This window comes from Antechinus flavipes, chromosome 6 (assembly GCF_016432865.1).
Source record: "Antechinus flavipes isolate AdamAnt ecotype Samford, QLD, Australia chromosome 6, AdamAnt_v2, whole genome shotgun sequence".
Lineage (NCBI taxonomy): Eukaryota > Metazoa > Chordata > Mammalia > Dasyuromorphia > Dasyuridae > Antechinus > Antechinus flavipes.
Genome location: NC_067403.1, coordinates 204,433,905 through 204,453,503, shown reverse-complemented (window position 1 = coordinate 204,453,503; position 19,599 = coordinate 204,433,905). Strand labels below are relative to the sequence as shown.

The 19,599-nt window shown below is 33.8% G+C and overlaps 1 protein-coding gene across 1 annotated transcript in view; it reads left to right on the top strand.

The window, feature by feature from the left end:
* The window catches only part of LOC127540293 (L-lactate dehydrogenase A chain-like), a 38,562-nt gene that overhangs the window by 9,505 nt on the left and 9,458 nt on the right, over positions 1-19,599 (top strand). Inside the window, exons 3-6 of the mRNA XM_051964923.1 lie at positions 3,298-3,415; positions 9,165-9,338; positions 15,886-16,059; positions 19,096-19,213. Coding sequence (XP_051820883.1) covers positions 3,298-3,415; positions 9,165-9,338; positions 15,886-16,059; positions 19,096-19,213 — 584 coding nt within the window. The remainder of the gene's footprint in view (positions 1-3,297; positions 3,416-9,164; positions 9,339-15,885; positions 16,060-19,095; positions 19,214-19,599) is intronic.

Below are 19,599 nucleotides of genomic sequence, written 5' to 3'. Positions count from 1 at the left end.
ACCAACAAATAGAAATGTGTTGGTCAATATTAGGAATATTATACATGTTTCATATTAATAACATAATTTTTAAAAAATGACTGTTAATAGAACCAGAAAATATCAATAAAATTCATATTACCTATGTTATATAAAAAATAACAAAAAACATAGTAATAAAAATCTTAAAAATATGATCAGACATCTATCTAAAACAAAGACCTAGTATTATCTACTATCAACCATTCTATGATAAAAAAACTTTTTTGTAATAATGTGGCTTTTACATTTGAAATTTTTGTGTAACATGTTGTAAACCTAATTTTAGCCAAGCTTTCAAATTTTCCCAGCAGGTCCTGTAAATAAAGTTTGTATATAGTTATATTTCTAGTGAGTAGTTTAACTTTTCTGAGTCTTATTTTATTTTAAAAACGGGGGGCTTACTTGATGTTTTTCAGGTCTGTTCCAAATGTAAATTTCTCTGATCTCTGGTTACAGTCATATGGGAAAAACCTTACAATCATCGATTATATACATTTTAGTAAAACTTAAAAAGCCTTTGGACAAATTAAATCAATGAAGTTAGAATCAGAAAAAAAGATATGGAATAGAAAAAAATATTTACATTAACTATCTAGCCTACAAAATTAGCCAAAATCTTTAGGAAATTGAAACAGATATGTAAGAATAAGAGCTATTACCTAATAGAAGTGCTCAAAAGGCATGAATAGTCTTCTGAAATAGAAAATTAAATAAAAGTTATTAATAATTTAAAAGTTAATCACTAATAAATAAAAATTAAAATAATTCTCACACATCACCTCCAAGCTTGCTAAATCACTAATAAAAAAATGCAAATTAAAATAATTCTTACATAACACCTCCAAGCTTGCAAAGATGTTAAAAGATAGAAAAATAAATTATTGGGATGACTTTGGGAAGATAAACATACACATTACTTTTTTGGAAGACAATTGGGAATTATGTGAGAAAAGTTGCTAAATTATTGCTAAATTTCTCATAGTTATTCATTCTAAGATTATGTAGTTAGCTTATATTTTAGGGGATTTAAAAATTTTACTTTTATTTGCATATTAGCATTGTTTTTATTCTTGCCATAAATGTTTGTTTCAATTTCTTTTGTGGATAACTTTTTCTTTTGAGTTACTTCCGTTCTTTTTTAAGTCACAGTTTATATAGTTTATATCTTTAGAATCCTTTCTAGACAAGGACCTTTCATGTGTACATGTGCTTTCTGGGAGACACATACCTTTTTGAACATATGTGATCAGAACTTAGCACTTTTTGGGAGACACTTTGTCCCCCTCAACTGCTTAGCATGGGCACACCTACCAGCTCTGCCAGTTTGTTGACCCACAAGTTGATAAAACATGTGACCTTAGTGTGATCTCTTTCAGATGAGCATACCTGCAAAAGTGGGAACAGTTTCAAAGGTTCTTGAAATGTGGGAAGAGAGGTTTGAACTCCTTGATTATTTTACTATTTTAAATGATTATCTTGGCCAGCTTATAGGAAAGGGTTTCTTCCCTCCTGACTCCAGGGCCATCTAGCTGCCCTATGGGCTTCTTCCCAAGAAGATTGAGGACAGCATGAACTGCTGTTATGTTGTGATGTAAGTACATATTACACATGCTTTGGACTTATTCCTCCTAATGGAGAGTTGGATATTCAGAGCAACACTACTACATCCCTCCTAGGACTTTAGGATTAGTCCTTAGGGACTGGGAAATTGTTCTTTTAATTCTGTGAGGCTTACAAACTTCCATAAACTATCATTAATTAATTAATTAGCCATCTCAAGGGGGTAGAGGTAGAACAGTAAGAAAAGTTATTATAAAATGTTCTTTACCCCTCTCCCAAATTTCCTACCAACCCATATTAAATTAGGAAAAGTGTACTCAAACTTATAACATGTTGGAAAAGAGAAAATTCAAAGCTGCTGTGGAAGTCCTTTTTCCCCTTCATAAAGTTCTCCTCAGGTACATAAAGTACATCCTCAGTGCAGCTTTTTTCCTTGCTTCAAATCTGCTTTGACTTATGTCTCATCTGTTCATGGTATCCATTGCAGATACACTACCTGCTCTGGAGAACTGCAGATGTTACTGGAACATCAGTTGGAAAAATCCAAATTCTAAATCCTTCAAAACTCACAAAAAGTTCACTTCTTACTCTTACCAAAGAAGAGAGAGTGGGCAAATAGGAGATCAGGACCAAGAAGGAGGATTTTTCCTCTCCCCATCCTCTCTACTACAATACTATAATAGTATCTCGGCGGCAGAACTGCTCTCTTAGAATACCACTCACTTAAATCTCAGCTCTATAATTAGCTTACCAATTTATAACTGACCCACAAACGATGACCAGTTTTCCTTAGCCGATCCAAACATATTTCCTATGCACTCCAATATATCCAGTGGTTTTCAAGGACTTTTTGTGCTTTGATCATCTTTGGTTGATGTTTGCTTTCATATTAGAGTATAGCTTCATATCAATTACTTTTAAGTAGGATGAAGTAAATTGATCAAGCTGTTGACTCCCACCTCTTTTTAAGGAATGCTAAACTTGAAGAATTCATAAAATGATTTGTAGGAAGCCATAATAGAGTGAACAAAGTATAGAGTCAAAAGAATATGTATGACTATAGCAATTTAAATGCAGGTAACATAGAAAGGCAACAAAATTCTTATCAAGTATTTGTACCAAAATATCCTAATTGAAAAACATTTCTCTCCTTTGTGTAAACAATTGATAAATTGCTTGGAAGGGGATGTATTTTGTAGGATGAATTATTTGGGTATATTTTGGGAAGTATCGAATATTAATCTTTTAATTAATTAAGTGGCTATGTAAAACAAAAATGAAAAAAGCAAATAAAATGATTTTTAAAATATGGGTATATGAGTCCTAAATCCATCCTATTTCAGATAATTGGGTACTCCAATTCAGAATTTTGACATTGGCTTACTAAATATATCTCCCCAGCTATTAATCATTTCTTAGTTTTAAATTCAGTGACTATGCTGGCATTAGGTAGGGACAGAGTAAATCAGTTATTTGTTATAATTCCAGGACTATAAATCATTTTAAAGGTCTTGTAATTTTTACCACACCTAGTAGGCATTTTTGGCTTTGTTTTCTTCTTCCTACATTGAGATATAAGTAACAAAATAGATTATTTTTGTTTTGCAAGTATGAGAGAACTTTTGATTATTTGGTAGAGAATATGGGCATTCTTATCCAAATGGAAATCTAGTTAGAAACATTATTCCTTGTAACTGACTTTTTTATGTATTCTAGGGCTTAACTGATGAACTTGCTCTTATTGATGTCATGGAAGACAAACTGAAGGGAGAGATGATGGATCTCCAACATGGCAGCCTTTTCTTTAGTACCCCAAAGATTATCTCTGGCAAAGGTTCATTTACATTTAGTTTCATAAACCAATCATATTACGGAAAGCTATCATAAAAATGAAATGTATTAAAATTATAATTCCCCTAATTTAAGTTCATTTGATTTTTATTTTCCAATCTCTTGGTGACCAGTGACTGACTAGGATTAGGGGTACAATCAATAGTTGTAGAAGACAGAATTATGTGAGGCAATTGGCAGTGTTGTGAAAGAAGTATTGTATTTGGCATCAAGACAACTAGGTTCAAGTTCAGAAGACCAGGATATGTCACAACTGTATGTATCAGTGTATATGCATGTGTATCCACATATATATGTGTGTGTATATACATGTGTGTACTATATACATACATGTGTGTGATAGAGAACTAGCTAGATAGATTTTTCTGTCTAGATAATTATCAGTCAATCTATGCTTGTTTCCCTGTGATGTTAAATCCATGAAAACCCTTCTTCCCTTATTTGTCTACCTTACATTTATTTTTATTCTTTTGCATTTTTCACGTGAAAATCATTTCCATTATTAAGGAAATAGTGATTTTGTTGTCATTATACCACATCTTAAATATAATATTCAGTTTTTGGCATTAAGAATTTAAGAAAACACAGACACAAAGAATTTAGGCACATTAGCAAGCATTTATTAACCATTTAGCATATTTCAGGCATTGGGTTAAGTTAGAGATAACAAAAAAGCCCTTGCTCACAAGGTCTATTGAAGGAGAGGTGAAAACTACATATAAAACGGGATTTATATGGGGTAAATTGGAGATAATCTCAGAGGAATGGAACTAGACTGGGAAAGAGGGAAAGAATTTCAGAAATGGGGGACAGCTGATGAAAATCCCCAGAGTTAGGAGATAAGAGGGTCTAATAGAAGGAACATTAAGGAGGACAGGGTCACTGGATCTCAGAATATATGATAGGGAAGAGGAAAAGTAAGAAAAACTGACTATAAAGGTCTTTAAAGAGAAAGTGAAATTTTTTTTTATGTTGGACGCAATAAGGAACCTCGAGTTCTGTCATACAGAGAGCTGACATAGATTTGTGCTTTTTGAAGATCAGTTTTGTCAGCTGAATAGAGGATAAGATTCCGGTGGGGAGGCAGGGAGACTAAGTGGTAGGCTGTGAGGGAATCAGAGTCTGTACCAGTTTGGCAGTGTCAGAGCAGGGGAGCAAGGTGGCTGTGAAAGTAGAAAAACAGGACTTGGTAACTGATTTGGATATGTGGCTAAGTGAGCCTTGGAGACTGGGAAATTATCCTTAATAATCTTCACTCTCAAGCTTATATAACAAGCACAACAAATATGTACACACATGTATATGTATTCAGTTATTCAGTTGTATCCAACTCTTTGTGATCCTTGTAGATCATAGCACATCCATATTGTCATGGGGTTTTCTCAGAAAGAAACAGGAATGGTTTTGTCATTCCTTCTTTAGAGGCAAATGGAGATAAAGTGGCTTGCCCAGGATTCATGGAGTGTCTGAGGCCAAATTTGACTTCTGACTCCAGACCCGGTGTGCTTATGCATTGAACCATATAGCTGCCTTTTATATATATACACACACATACATATAAGCAGAATATGTATATTGATATTTTAACAATACAAATCTGGGGGACGTAAATACAGTGAGGAGGATGGGGTCTCAGAAGATTATAACACAATAGAGGTATACATATCCATATCCATCTATTTACACATATAGAATTTATACATACACACACACACACACACACACACACACACACGGAAAAACATGAATAAATATAATGAGATTGGATAAGTACAATGAGGAAGGAGGTACCAGAGAAGAGCATCAGGAAAGGCTTTCATTTAAAAGATGATTTTTGAGTTACACTTTGGACAAGATTTTATAAGATAGAGGTGAGAGAAGAGTCCTTTTTAAGCATGGGAGGCATAATAGAGTATAGTGAAATGATGTTGAAATCTTGAGGAAAATCACATTGGCAGCTATGAGAAGTGTGCACAGGAGTTCAGAGAGAGTGTAAGGCCAAGATAAAAGTTTTAGGAGGCCAGGAAAAATATGATGAAGGCTTGAATCAAGGTAGTAGCACTCAAATAGAGTGAGATGTTATGAAGGTAGAAGAGACAAGATTGAAAACTCATTTGAGGATTTGTGGTAAGTAAAGGGAATCTTAAGATGATACCAAGATCATGAACCTGGGAGATCAGATGTCTGACAGAAATAGGCATGTATGAAAGAAGAGGGAGAGTTTGGAAAGAAAGTTTTTATTGAGTACAGTAGAGTGATGGTGAGATCTTGAGGAAAATCACATTGAGTTTTGCCTTAATATAAGGAAAAATTCTTAACAATTCATTGTGTTCAAAAGTAGAATGACATGTTATAAGAAGTCATCTCAAAAGGACTCTTACTTGTTTTTGAGGAGTTCAGCATTCCCTCTCCCTTTTCCAAATTTCTAGAATGCACTTTTGGCCCTTCCTTCAAAAATGAACTCAGATACCAACTCTTAATGGGAAAAATTTACTGATTTTTTAGTGGTTAGTCTTTTCTTCTCCCTCACATTTTCTTGTATTTAGTTGTATGTGAAATGAGCAGTGATAGCTTTTCTATTTTAATATTAGCAGCCTGCACAATGCTTTCCATATGTTGTTTTGGTAAGTGCTGAATGAATAAGTTTATAAATTAAATTGATGATGGAGAAACTTCTGCCAAGGTTAGTTGGATTCAGAATAGTTTAAGTGTCAGCATCTACCATGAATCTCATTCTGGAGGAAGAGAAGTTTTGAGTATCATTCACTAGAGTATATCTGTGGGTCTATTATTTTTGTTTTTATAATTTTTTTTGAGGCAATCAGAATTAAGTGACTTGTCCATGGTCACAGAGCTAGTAAGTGTCTGTGGCCAGATTTGAACTCATGAAGACATGCCTTCTGTCTTAGGGCAGCACTTTATCCATTGTACCACTTCAATGCCCTTTGGAGTGTTTTGGGTTTTTTTTTTTTTTTTAATTATTTAGGAGTTACATAGCTAGTATCAAATGTCTGAGATCAAATTTGAATTTAGGTCCTCTTGACTCCAGGACTAGTACTCTAAGAGCACCATCTAGCTGCCCCTTTGGGATATTTTTTAAAAACCTCTTTATCATTGTCTTGATGAATTTCCACAATTTACAGAAGATGAAAGCCTGTGGAATGAAGGCTAAGAGGGAGTCAATATATAGAAAAATTTCTGCAGGTTTGTTTAATAGAATATAACGTAAGACAAAAATAATGATAAATGTAGTGGGATGTGAATAATCTTTATTTTAGCTTTAGAAAGAATATCAAGCACATTCTTTAAAATATGATTTCACAACGTATATGTTTCTGTGATTATTTTTTAAGAAACTGAAATTCAGTAACATCACTCAGTTATACTAGTATTTGATCACTCTAGTATCTTCAAATGCAAGAAAAATAGCATCAAAGTAATAGTTATAACTTTTAATGTACCAAAGAGGTACACTACTACATTTAAATTGAACTTGGCTTTTTTCTAATAGTTATCTTAAAGTTCTTAAACTGTCCTTGTTATAATGACAATAAATATAATATTCTAATAAATACAGCCTCAAGAGAGTGTAGCTAGACAATTTTTCATATGAAAACTTCAGAATTATAGATTAATATCAGAACTTTAGTGATTATCTTGCCTAGCTCCCTTAGTTAACAGAGGAAAAAAACCTGAAATCTAGAGAATTAAACAAAGGAGTTTAATCTGTCAGTGTTAGGATGTGAACCCAAGTGGTAAGATGATTTATATTCCATTTTAGTTAAATTGTTGTTTGTCCTTCATTCTTGAAGAGGACCAAGACATCAGGAAAGTTGTGTTATGCCATGTCATGTAAGTGAGTTGGATTGAAGTGAGGAAGGGCTATGCAAAGTTACCAACCTTACTTTTTCCTCCAAAGCCATCTGGGTCCAGTGGTGTTCTCTCTCTCTCTCTCTCTCTCTCTATATATATATATATATAGGCTAGTCTAGGCTAGTCTGCCTAATGTCATGGTCCTCTTGGAGGAGGAAGGACAAACAACAAATCTTTTTGAAAAGAGCTGCCTGACATTGGATCCAACTGAACTGGCCAGTTGGGCAACAGCTCTTTCTTTTATTATAAACTTAGCTGCAAGTGCTCTGTCCAAAGGAATATAATTTTCATTCTCACCTCTAGAACCTTCCAAGGTAATCATGGTTTATAGGTTAGATATCTTCCTTAAGCCCAAATCACTCTGGTTCTTGTTGATTATCCAATAAGACTCAAACCAAGGCCAATTGGTTTTGGGGCACAGATTGGCTCAGAATGAATGTAAATTGCAATTGTTTTTGTTTGGGCCAGAAACCCAATCTAGTTATCTCCTAGATAGGATTTTTTCCTTTTTGTGACTAAATGAAAGAGACCATTCTTTGCCTCAATTATTCCTATCCATAATCACTGATTGGTTGTTGCTTCAAACTCAGACTTTTTATTTTCTTCTTTAGAGAAGAGTTGGGATTAAGTGATTTGCCCAGGGTCACATGGCTAATAAGAGTTAAGTGTCTAAGGTCTCATTTGAAAGGTGACAAGTAGTAAGAAGCCTGTAATACAATGTCTTATCCTACCTAGTTAATGGACATTGGAGATGGTAAACCTAGAGAAATGAGGCATGCTTCAAAGGAAAATGATACCCATCTTTGAGTATTTGAAGGTAGATAGTTATTTGGAAAAAATATATATACTTTTATTCTGCTTGGCTTCCAAAGCTAACTGGAATTAATGAATAGAAGTTTCAGTGAAGATTTTAGTTCAATATAAAAGAAAACTTGTCAACAATTCAGAGTCCTTTGAAAATAGAAAGGGCTGCTTTAGGAGGTATTGAATTTCCTATCACTGGAAAGCTTCAGTGTAGAGAGCCAATGTCCAAGATTGTCAGATATGTTTCAGAGGGTGTTTCTATGTTGTTATTTATTGTATTAGTTGACTTTTGAGGTTCTTTTTGATATGTGATATGAGAGAAGAAAGTAAGTTAAAGCTTGATTATTGAATATTTGGTTTTGTAACATGTTACAGCTTGTAATAGGATTTGTCTTGTTTTGAAAATTCTCTATAATTCATACTATTAATCTGTGTACAGCAAAGGGATAAATCAATGCCATGCTTGTCAGTATACTTAGATGTCCAGAAAAGAAAGACAAGCTTTGCCTGAGAACAAGCAGTGACAATGACAAAATTTCACATAGAACAAAAGTGACAGAGGGTGGGGAAGCTGAGAGTAAGCATGATGCTAGAACATCCAGCTCTTTTTAAGGAGTTTAGAGGTACAGCTGGAGAGAACTTCAGAAGCTCCACCTTTTACATACGAGGAAAGGCCTGCAGGTTTTCTGACACCAAATTTATATTTTGGGGGGAGGGTAGGGTACTATACTATTTCTCCTTGGGGCCTGAATAAAACTTAGGTTATAATTTGCTGTTAACCTTTTTTCAGTACTTGCAGAGCCATTATCCTTGACTTTTGGGAAATTAGGTCCAAGGCCCTGGTTTTCAGAAAAGCTACTCTTAGGCAGTAGTGGGTCACTTGGAGGGCCCAAGGGTGTCTTCAGGGCCTTATTACTTAATACTACCCAGACATGGTAGAGAGTGGGTCTTTGTCCACTGAGAAAACAGAATGATCTCTCAGTTGACCAAAGTATATAGCTATAGCGTGGATGTTTTTACCCTTTGACTGGTTTTTCTTTTTACTTTTTATTTAGATTCCAGAGTATCAGTCAACTCCAAGATAATAATTATCACTGCAGGTGCACGCCAGCAGGAAGGAGAAAGTCGCCTAGATTTGGTCCAACGTAATGTGAACATTCTCAAAATAATTATTCCTGATATTGTAAAAAATAGTCCTAACTGCAAACTGCTTGTTGTTTCTAATCCAGGTCAGATATTTTACCTTTTTATTGTTTAGAAAGACTTTTCTATATTATTCCTATAAAAAATAATCCAGGGTAATTTAAGAGATTTTATTTTTTCAATGTCTACTTCTTTTACACTACTAACTCTGTTATCCAACAGGATCTTATTTATAGAAAATATTCTCAACTTCAGCAAAAGCCAATTTAAGCCAAATTTAAACCAAATTAAACCAAATTCATTGTTTACTATGACTTTTAAAGAAAATCTACGGAAGTTCATAAAAATAGGATAAGAACTTAGTCTACACTGAAATCTTTTTCCCGTACTACATCTTGAATTTTCCTCCTACTGAAACTAGGTTCTTTAAGAACATTTATGTAATCTACCTAGAGCTGGAAAGATGATGATGTCTATCATTTGAAAAACAAGAAAGTTAAAGTTAGGAGAGACTCATTATTCTGTTGTCTGAAAATGCTAATGAATTTTTTTGATCATAGCAATTTTTTGTAAGGGTGCTATGTTCTGCATTGGGTGAGTGTATTCCCACACTGATGAAATTATAAGTCCTTGAATTACTGAAATTAGTATAAAGCTGGTCTTTCATATTAGCAAGAGAAATTGATGCATTTCATTTAGATATTTGTTTTTCATTAGCCAAGTTTGGAAAAAGATTCTTAGTTCTGTCCTTTTGGTTAAGCCACAAATAGGAAGATAGTTTAATAAAGAGTATGTAAGACTTTGCAAATAACCATAGTGGGGAAAAAGCTGTTTAAAAGAAAATTAGAAGATGATGAAGTAGGTTGATAAATTTCAAGCTCTCCAGATTTCCCCCACAAATAGAACAAATTTGCACTTCAGGCCAAACTTGGACTGGGGTCCTCCAAATACAACCTGAGAAAACTTGAAGAAAACCCATAGGCCAGGGATTAACCTATGTGGAGTGCAAATCTTCAGGCTAGCTCTGCAAAAACCTCTGTGTGGGGAACCCTGAGGTGAGCTGTGTTTGATTGGAGCTTCCACAGGAACCACAGAAACTTTCACCTCCTGGATGGCATGTGGAGTCAGGGCCTGAGTCTGGAAATATGGAGAGAATCTCAGCTGATTAGGAATGCCAGGCCCAGCTGTATGGCAGGAATGTAGCCTTGGGAGAGAAGAAACCAACACACCCATGAGTGCAGAGGCAATGGGGCATGGATGCTGCTGGCTGGAGGGTGAAACTCTTGGTTTGGGGTTCCTGGTCAGAGGGAGATAGCTCAAGTGAAGCTAGAAGCACCATTCCCATCCTACAATTAGAGGTGTTAGTATAAATACTAATACCTCTTAATAAAAAAAATGAACCAGCAAACAAAAAAGAACCTCACTATAGAGAAGACTAGAGTTCATCTTCAGAGGAGAACACTGAAGAAAAAAGAGCTTCTTCTATCCCAAAGTATAACAGGAAATGGCTCCCTACCCAGAGAGAATTTACAGAATTCTAAAAAAGAATTTTTAAAAATTAAATGAGACATTGAGAAAACAATAAAACTAAATAAAAACCATCCAAGAAAAACAAAATTATGGGGGGAAAGTTAACCAACTAGGAAAGGAGACAGAATTTCAAAGATGAAAATAACTTTTTGAAAATTAAAATTGGGCAAGGGGAAGCCAATGAGGCTATGAGAGACCAAAAAATAACAAAGCAGATTCTAAAGAATGAAAAAATAGAACATTAAAAATGTAAAACATAAGCAAGACAACAGATCTGAGCAGATCAAGAAAACATAAGAATAATTGGACTGCCTGAAAGTTGTGACCAAAAAAAGGAACGTTGACACAATAATGCAAGAAATAATCCAGGAAAATTCTATCACTGGAGTGATAGAACATGAAGGCAAAGTAGAAATGCAAAAAATCCATTGATCACCACCTCAATGAGGTTACTTTCTGGAAAACACATAGGAATATTATTGCCAAATTTCAGAACCCCCAGATGAAAGTGAAAATTTTGCAAAAAACAAAGAAAAACAATTCAAATATGCTGAATTTTAACTCAGCAGCAGCCATAACAAAAGACCACAGATCCTGGAATCATATCTATCAACAATCGCAAGAACTAGACCTGTGTCCAGAAATATCATCTCCAGCAAAATTATAATATTGAATGAGAATAAATGGACTTTTAGCAAACTTGCAGATTTTCAGAATTTTCTATCAACTAAACCTGAACTTAATAGAAAATTTAACATATAAGAGCCAGTTTCAAAGATCAATTTTAAAGAACTCACTATGGGCAAATTTTTTTTACATGGGAATCATATACCATATGTTTAAGATTGATATACAAAATAACTCAGAAAAAAGATTGGGATATAATTAAGGTAAAAATAGTAATCATGTTATACAAATGAGGTGCAGAGGAAGAATAGACAGAGGCATTAGAGGGGGAAGGACTTGTAGTCCTGAAAACCGACCCACATCAGAAATGGGTTAAATATTGCCACTACATATATACTATGAAGGGTATAGAACCTTCCAAAATTTATAAACAAATAAGGGGGAAGAGATGGGTTGAGGGGGCAGCAAAGCATGATGGAAGGTGATGGATGGGAGAGGTTAAGTAATAGCAAGACAAGCTAAGAAGCAGAATTAAGAGTGTCAGCAGGGATAGAAAAGATGTGTGTATGTGTGTGTGTGTGTGTGTGTGTGTGTGTATGGGGGGCAGTGTATGTGAGGGGTAGACATGGGGTTTATGTGTATGCATAAATCTACATATGTTTACATAAATATATCCTTAACTATAATTTCTTGAGGGTGGGGGGATGAAAGTAAGGGAAAAAGGGAAAAAAGATGTGCAGCAGAGAAAAAATAATTTACAAGGAAGTAAAGAAAAAATGGACATGCATGAATAGAATAGAATTTCTTCTGATATACATACTTTAAGTGGTCATTTGTTGTTATATTTTGAATCCTCGCAGATGTGTTCTGAGCATATGACAATGTTCTCTTCTGTTTTATTTTGTTTTGAATTTTTCTTTTTTCTTTTTTCTTATTTTGTTTTTAAAATAATAATAAAAGTAAAATAAAAGGGGAAATTGGGCACAATCAGGATGGCAAAGAGAAGTCAGGAAGTTGAGCTCACCCCAATTTCCCTCAGAAATATTAAATCAAGCTTCTAAATGGATTTTGGAGAGACAGAAACCATAAAAATATAGAATAAAATAATTTTCCAGCTTAAGATAACTTAGAAGGACTTCAAGAAAGAGCTGTCTCACTTAGGTAAAAGGGAGCACAGGCCAAGGCAGGTTACACCCAAGCAAGCTAGTAGGAAGTAGTTAACCATAATATAGATCAGCAACTGAGACCCCTTGGTTTTGGCTGAGTTGCCTTGTATGCCAACTGTGACATTTCTAGCACCACTGCACAAAGCAGATTGCCAGCCTCAAAACAGCAGCACAACAGCCATGACTAGGCTAGGCCACCCGAGTGCAATGAGCAAATCACTAGCAGCTGATGTCGGCATGTGGAAAGCCAGGGACCAGGCTCCTGGCCTCCAGCACCAAAAGCTGAGATAGGGCCCTCTGTATCCCAGAAGCAGAGCTCAATTTTTTAAAAGTAGCAAAAAACCAAAAAGTTATATGACTATAAAAAGCTTCTCTGGTGACAGATAAGATCAAAGCACAAACACAGAATAGTGTCGAAATGTCCACATGTGAAGCTTCAATGGGGAATATGAATTGGTCTGAAGAGCTCAAGGATATAAAAAATCAGAAAGGTGGAAGAAAAATTAGAAATTAGTTATGAAGAATTATATAAAAAAGGAAAACTTAAAACTGAAGAATGAGTGTATAAAAAACAAATCATAGAAATGATAATTTTGTCAAAAAGAATGAAAATAATGAGACAATATATCAAAACGTGTTTGTTTTTGCTTGAAGCAATTGGGGTTAAATGATTTGCCCAGAGTCACACTGCCAGAAAGTGTTGTGTCTGAGATTGGATTTGAACTGAGATCCTCCTGACCAAAGAGCTGGTGCTCTACCTACTATGCCACCTAGCTGCCCTAATATAGCAAAACTTAATGAATGTTTTTTTTTTTCAGTCAATAAAAATTTATTTAGCAACTTTTAAATGGCAGGCACTGTGTTAAGACCCAGGCTGGGGTAATTCTAACACTTCTATTATAACCCCATCACCACCACCACTATTACTATCGCTGCTACCTAGCTACCTAGATAAATAGGTCTCTATTCCTTCCTTCTTCTTTTTCTTTTTTTTTTTTTAATAACTTTTTATTGACAGAACCCATGCCAGGGTAATTTTTTACAACATTATCCCTTGCACTCACTTCTGTTCCGATTTTCCCCTCCCTCCCTCCATCCCCTCCCCCAGATGGCAAAAAACTTAATGAATGTAATCAAAGCAGTTCTTAGGGGAAATTTTATATTTCTAAATTCTTATATGAATTAGAGAAAGAGATCAATGACTTGGGCAGGCGTAAAGAAGCTAGGGAAAAAAAAAACATTAAAAATTTCTAATTGAATACCAAATTAGAAGTTTCTGAAAATCAAAGGAGAGGTTTAAAAAATTCAAGAAAACTATTGAACTAATTAATAAAACTAAGAGCTGGTTTTATGAAAAAAAAAACTACATCAAAACAAACCTTTGGTTAATTTAGTTTAAAAAAAAATTTAGTATCAAAAATGAAAAGGGTGAATTCACTACCAATGAAGAGGAAATTAGAGCAGTAATTAGGAACAATTTTGCCCAACTGTATGCCAATAAATCTGACCTAAGTGAAATGAATACAAAAATATAAATTGCCCAAATTAACAGAAGAGGAAATAAAATACTTTTAGAAAAAGAAGCCATTAATACACTCCTAAGAAAAATCTCCAGAGCTAGATAGATTTACAAGTGAATTCTACCCAATATTTAAAGAATAGTTAATTCCAATACTATATAAACTATTTGGAAAAATAGATGAAGAATTCTTTTGTGGTACAAATACGGTGTTGATACCTTAACCAGGAAGAGCCAAAACAGACTTATAGACCCATTTTTCCTATGAATATTGATGCAAAAATTTTAAATATTAAAAGAGATTACAGCAAAATAATAAGAATCATACTTTAAGACCTGGTGGGATTTATACCATCAATGGTTCAATATTAGGAAAACTGATGAGTACATCTGACCATATAGAAATATGATCTCAATAGATACAGGAACGGCTTTTGACAAAATACAACATTCTTTTAAAAATACTAGGGAGCATAGGAATCAGTGAAGCTTTCCTTAAAATGATAAAAATCAATAGCAAGCATTATCTGTAATGGGAAGAGGCCAAAAGCTTTCTCAGTAAGTTCATAAGTGAAGCAAGGTTGCCCATTAATATCACTATTACTCAATATTGTACTAGAAATGTTAGCTTTAGCAATAAGAAGAAAAATTAAAAGAATTAGAATAGACAATGAGGAAACAAAACTATCATTTTTATAGATAACAAATTTATCTTCAAAATATATGCTACAATAGTTTTCAACATCTTCCCTTGGAAAACCTTGTGTTCCAAATTTCTTCTTCTCCCCTAGACAACAAGCAATCCAATATATGTTAAACATATGCAATTTTTCTATATATATTTCCACAATTAACATGCTATGCAAGATCAAAAAAGAAAAAATGAGAAAAGAAAAAGGAAGCAAACAGCAAAAATGAAAATACTATGTGATCCACATTCAGTCCTCACAGTTCCCTTTCTGGATACAGATGGATCTCTCTATTAAGTCTATTGGAATTTTCCTGAAGTCATCTCATGTTGAAAAGAATCATGTCTGTCAGAATTGATTATCATGTAATCTTGCTGTTGTCATGTATAAGGACCTCCTATATCATTCACTTCACTTAGTATCAGTTTATATAAGTCTCTCCAGGCCTCTCTGAAATCATCCTGCTATCATTTCTTAGAGAACAATAATGTTCTATATCATTCATATACTGTAATTTATTTAGCCATTCTCCAGCTGATGGGCATCCACTCAGTTTCCAGTTTCTTGCCACTCAAGAAAAATGGTTGCCACAAACATTTTTGTATGTGTCCCCTTCCCTCCTTGATTTCTTTCAGATACAGGCCCAGTAGAGAGACTTTTGGGTCAAATGGCATGCACAGTTCAGTAGCACTTTGGGCATAGTTCCAAATTGCTCTCCAGAATAGTCAGATCAGTTCAACTCCACCAACAGTGTATTAAGGACCTATAAATTTTTAAAAAGTGTTTAAATTACTTTTATATATAATTGGGGAAAAATATTAACTCAGCAATTCTGCCTCATATTACCATGAGATTATATAGGGTAATAATGAGGTAATAAACCTGAAAAATAATTGATATTTTTTCACTGTCTTATTGTATATTATTACTGTTGCTGACATTAACAAATGACAAATATTTGTCTACCAATTTTAACCAGTATATACTGTTAAGAATCACTGTGAATACAGGACATTTTGAGTTCAGAAAAACAAACTCTTAAAAGCAGAGTTGGATGAATAAGTATCTCAAAATTTGTTTGTAATATGAATTTTGTTTTTAGTGGACATTCTGACATATGTCACCTGGAAGCTAAGTGGCTTGCCCCAGAACCGAGTTATTGGAAGTGGAACAAATCTAGACTCTGCCCGTTTCCGTTTCCTAATTGGCAGTAGGCTGAGTGTCAATCCAACAAGCTGTCATGGTTGGATTATTGGGGAGCATGGTGATTCTAGTGGTAAGTAAATACAACTTTTGTCTTTTTGAAAGGTGTTATCTTTATAGAATGAACTAGATTATTAAATTCAAATTTTAAATTAGATTTTTCCAATTCCAGGAGATAGTTAAGAACATGATAGATTGCTATTTGGCTAATTTTTTTTTTTTAGTATTTTTCTTTAAATTTGGTGAGATGGCAAAAGAAAAAGCAGTTCATCCAAATTAGCTGAAACAATATATTTTAGAGCATTTATGTTAAGCTCAAATAGAAATGGATCTCTAGGCCAAATATTGAACTAGAAAACTGCAAATTAACATTACTTCTGTTATACTGTATTTGTATTTTGTTAAATATTTTCTTACATTTTAATATATACATTTAAATCATTCTGGGGGTTTTCCAGAGCAGAGTTGGCCACAAATTTGACACTTCTGTTTTACAGCATGTCCACTATGTTTCCAACTTTTACATTGAAAGGAAAGAGTTCTTTTTTAGGGCTAAGCTTGTTCTTTAAATTATGTAATCATTATTTAAATTAGTTATATAATTGATACTTTTATTAAAACATTTTTTCATATTTGACATGTAATTTTTTTTTACTTATTTTTCAAGCACCATTCTAGGTATCATGAGGGACACAAAGTTTTAAAATATAGCCTTTGCCCTTATTAAAGACTAGCTGTAAGAACAGAATGACTATGTAATAACTCTTAGAAAACAAATGAATATGACATTTTGTCCCTGACTAGAAGATACTAGATGCTAAGAATTTATTATAGGCTTAAGAAGGCTTCATAAAAAAGAAGAAATGGATTTAAGCTGGACCTTGAACAAGTAGGATTTTCCTTTGTTGATAAATGGTCAAAGGATGTAAACAGGCGATTTCTTTTTTTTTAATTAAACAAATTTATTGATGTTTTTTGGATTTTACATTATTTTTTATTATTTTTTCCTAGTATCCCTCCCTTTCCCCAAGAGCCATCAAATAGTACAAGTATTTTTAAAGATAATAAACAAAAGAGGAAAAATTATATAACCAATTCATATGCTGAAAAAAATCTGAAAACATGTGCAATAAGTAACAGCTTGAAGGAAGGAGAGATATTCCTCTCATACTTCTGCATTTGAATCCTGCATGATATTTAAAATTTTGCTTTTTTCACTTTTGATTTTTGTGTGTGGTTCTTTACATTTTTTACATTGTTGTACTCATTTTTTATATTATTTAAGTTTTGGCTGGTCTTACTTCACTCTGCAGCACTTCATGTTTTTTCCATACTTCTCTAAAGAATGTTCTTTTTCTTTGTCTTTTTTCGTTTTTAATTTTTAAAAATTAATCTTTTTTTGAGTTTCAAATTCTCTTCTTCCCTCCATCCTTTCCCCAACTCAGTGAGAAAATAAATAGTATAATACCCATTAAACGTGTGAAGTTATTATTAGAATAATTAGAAACATACAGCTTTTAACCATCCATGAAGATTAATTTAGCTGTTTTATTATTCTAATGAGACCCCCTTCTCCAGTGAATGAGTCGATATAAAGGAACTGAATTATATCAGCCCTGACCTTCTTGATATAAAAAGAACATTCTAAGAAGAGAAGGAAAAAAATGATGTTAAGTGACATCCAATTGAGAATGGGGAAGTTCATAGAGAAATGAGTAGACTATAACATGTTATGAGTGAAACAATTAGGCTGACAAAAATAAGGGGTAAGTTTTTGAAAACTTGTGTTCCCCATTAGAATCCCCAAGCACATTAGGTATACTCCTTGTGATTCATCAAGCTTGGTCCCAAAGAGAGGAAAAAATTCACTTTCCTTTAGCTTTTGTAGAGGGGGTACTATGGTTATGGAACAGTCCATATACTGTCACACAGTTGATACTGTTTGCTGAATTTTCCCCCTTCTCCTTTATTTACTATTATATGTGATGACTTTCTTTAAAGTGGATTTGGAAATGGAGTTAGATTTGGAAATGGGCTTGATATAAAAAGAAAGTACCAATATATATATTTTTTAAATTACAGAGAATGCCTGTTTTCCAAAGAAATCATAAAGGAGGGAAAGGGACCCACATGTACAAAAGTGTTTGTAGCAGTCCTCTTTGTAGTGGCAAGAAACTGGAAACTGAATGGATGCCCATTAATGGGGAATGGCTGAATAAGTTGTGGTATTGAATGTTATGGAATATTATTGTTCTCTAAGAAATGATAAGCAGGATGATTTCAAAGATGCATGGAGAGACTTACATGAACGTGTAGTGAGTAGAACCAAGAGAACATTGTACACAGCAGCAACAAGATTATATGATAATCAATTCTGAGAGATGTGGCTCTTTTCAACAGTGAGATGATTCAATTCAATTCCAATAGACTTGTGATGAAGAGAGCCATCTATACCCAAAGAGAGAACTGTGGGAACTCAATGTGGATCCATCTATACCCAGAGAGAGAACTGTGGGAACTCAAGGATCACAATATAGCATTTTCAATCTTTTTGTTGTTGTTGTTTGCATTTTATTTTCTTCTCATTTTTTTCTTTTTGATCTGATTTTCCTTGTGCAGCATGATAATTGTGGAAATATGTATAGAAGAATTCCACATGTTTAACATATATTGGATTATGTGCTATCTATGAGAGGGTCTAGCAGGAAAGGAGGGAAAAAAATTTGGAATACATGGTTTTGCAAGGGTGAAATGTTGAATGTTATCTATAAATATGTTTTGAAAAGGAAAAGCTTAAATAAAAAATAAAAATAATAATTCCAGCTCACAGAAAAGCTTTCAAAGATATGAATACACTTTTTTGGATTTTATTTGACTTATATATCACGAAAGTCAGTAGATATTAAGTAGTAGCAAAGCTGGAAGAGAAGTGGATATAATTAAAACTCTGAAAGATATCTGTGAATGGATGGATGAAATCATAAATCTACTGAATATTTTGATTTTTAAGCTTGATAGTAAGCTTGATAGTAAAGGCTGACTTAAGTGGATTGAAATTATTGAAATTACATGAATAAAATATGCTAATTCTGGGTTGTGTTTTTCTCAGTGCCTGTATGGAGTGGAGTGAATATTGCTGGTGTTTCCCTGAAGAATCTACAACCCACTTTGGGAACTGATGACGATTCAGAGAATTGGAAAACTGTTCATAGACAGGTAGTTGAAAGGTAAAATTATATTTAAAATTTTTTAGTTCTTGGATTCTTGAAGGGAAAGAGCCATTTTTAATTATGTGAGTACATTTAAGGTAGTGGTGGGGTGGTTGGAAGAGAATAATGAGAAGGATCATCAATGAGGACTGGAATAGTCCTGGAAAGAAGGGACTCAAGGTATTAGTAAGAAACTGAGAAGGGAGCAACAAAAATGAATTTTCAAGAGATCTTGGCTGCAGCATTAATAAGAGTTAAAAATTGAAAGTATGGAGTAGAGAGATGGAAGAGGTCAATGTTTTGGGGCATATAACTGGACAAATTGATAGATGGCAGTTACAAGATTAAAAAGATAAGGAGCCAGCCAAAAGTGGTATCACAGAAACTAAAGGAAGGGGGAGGGG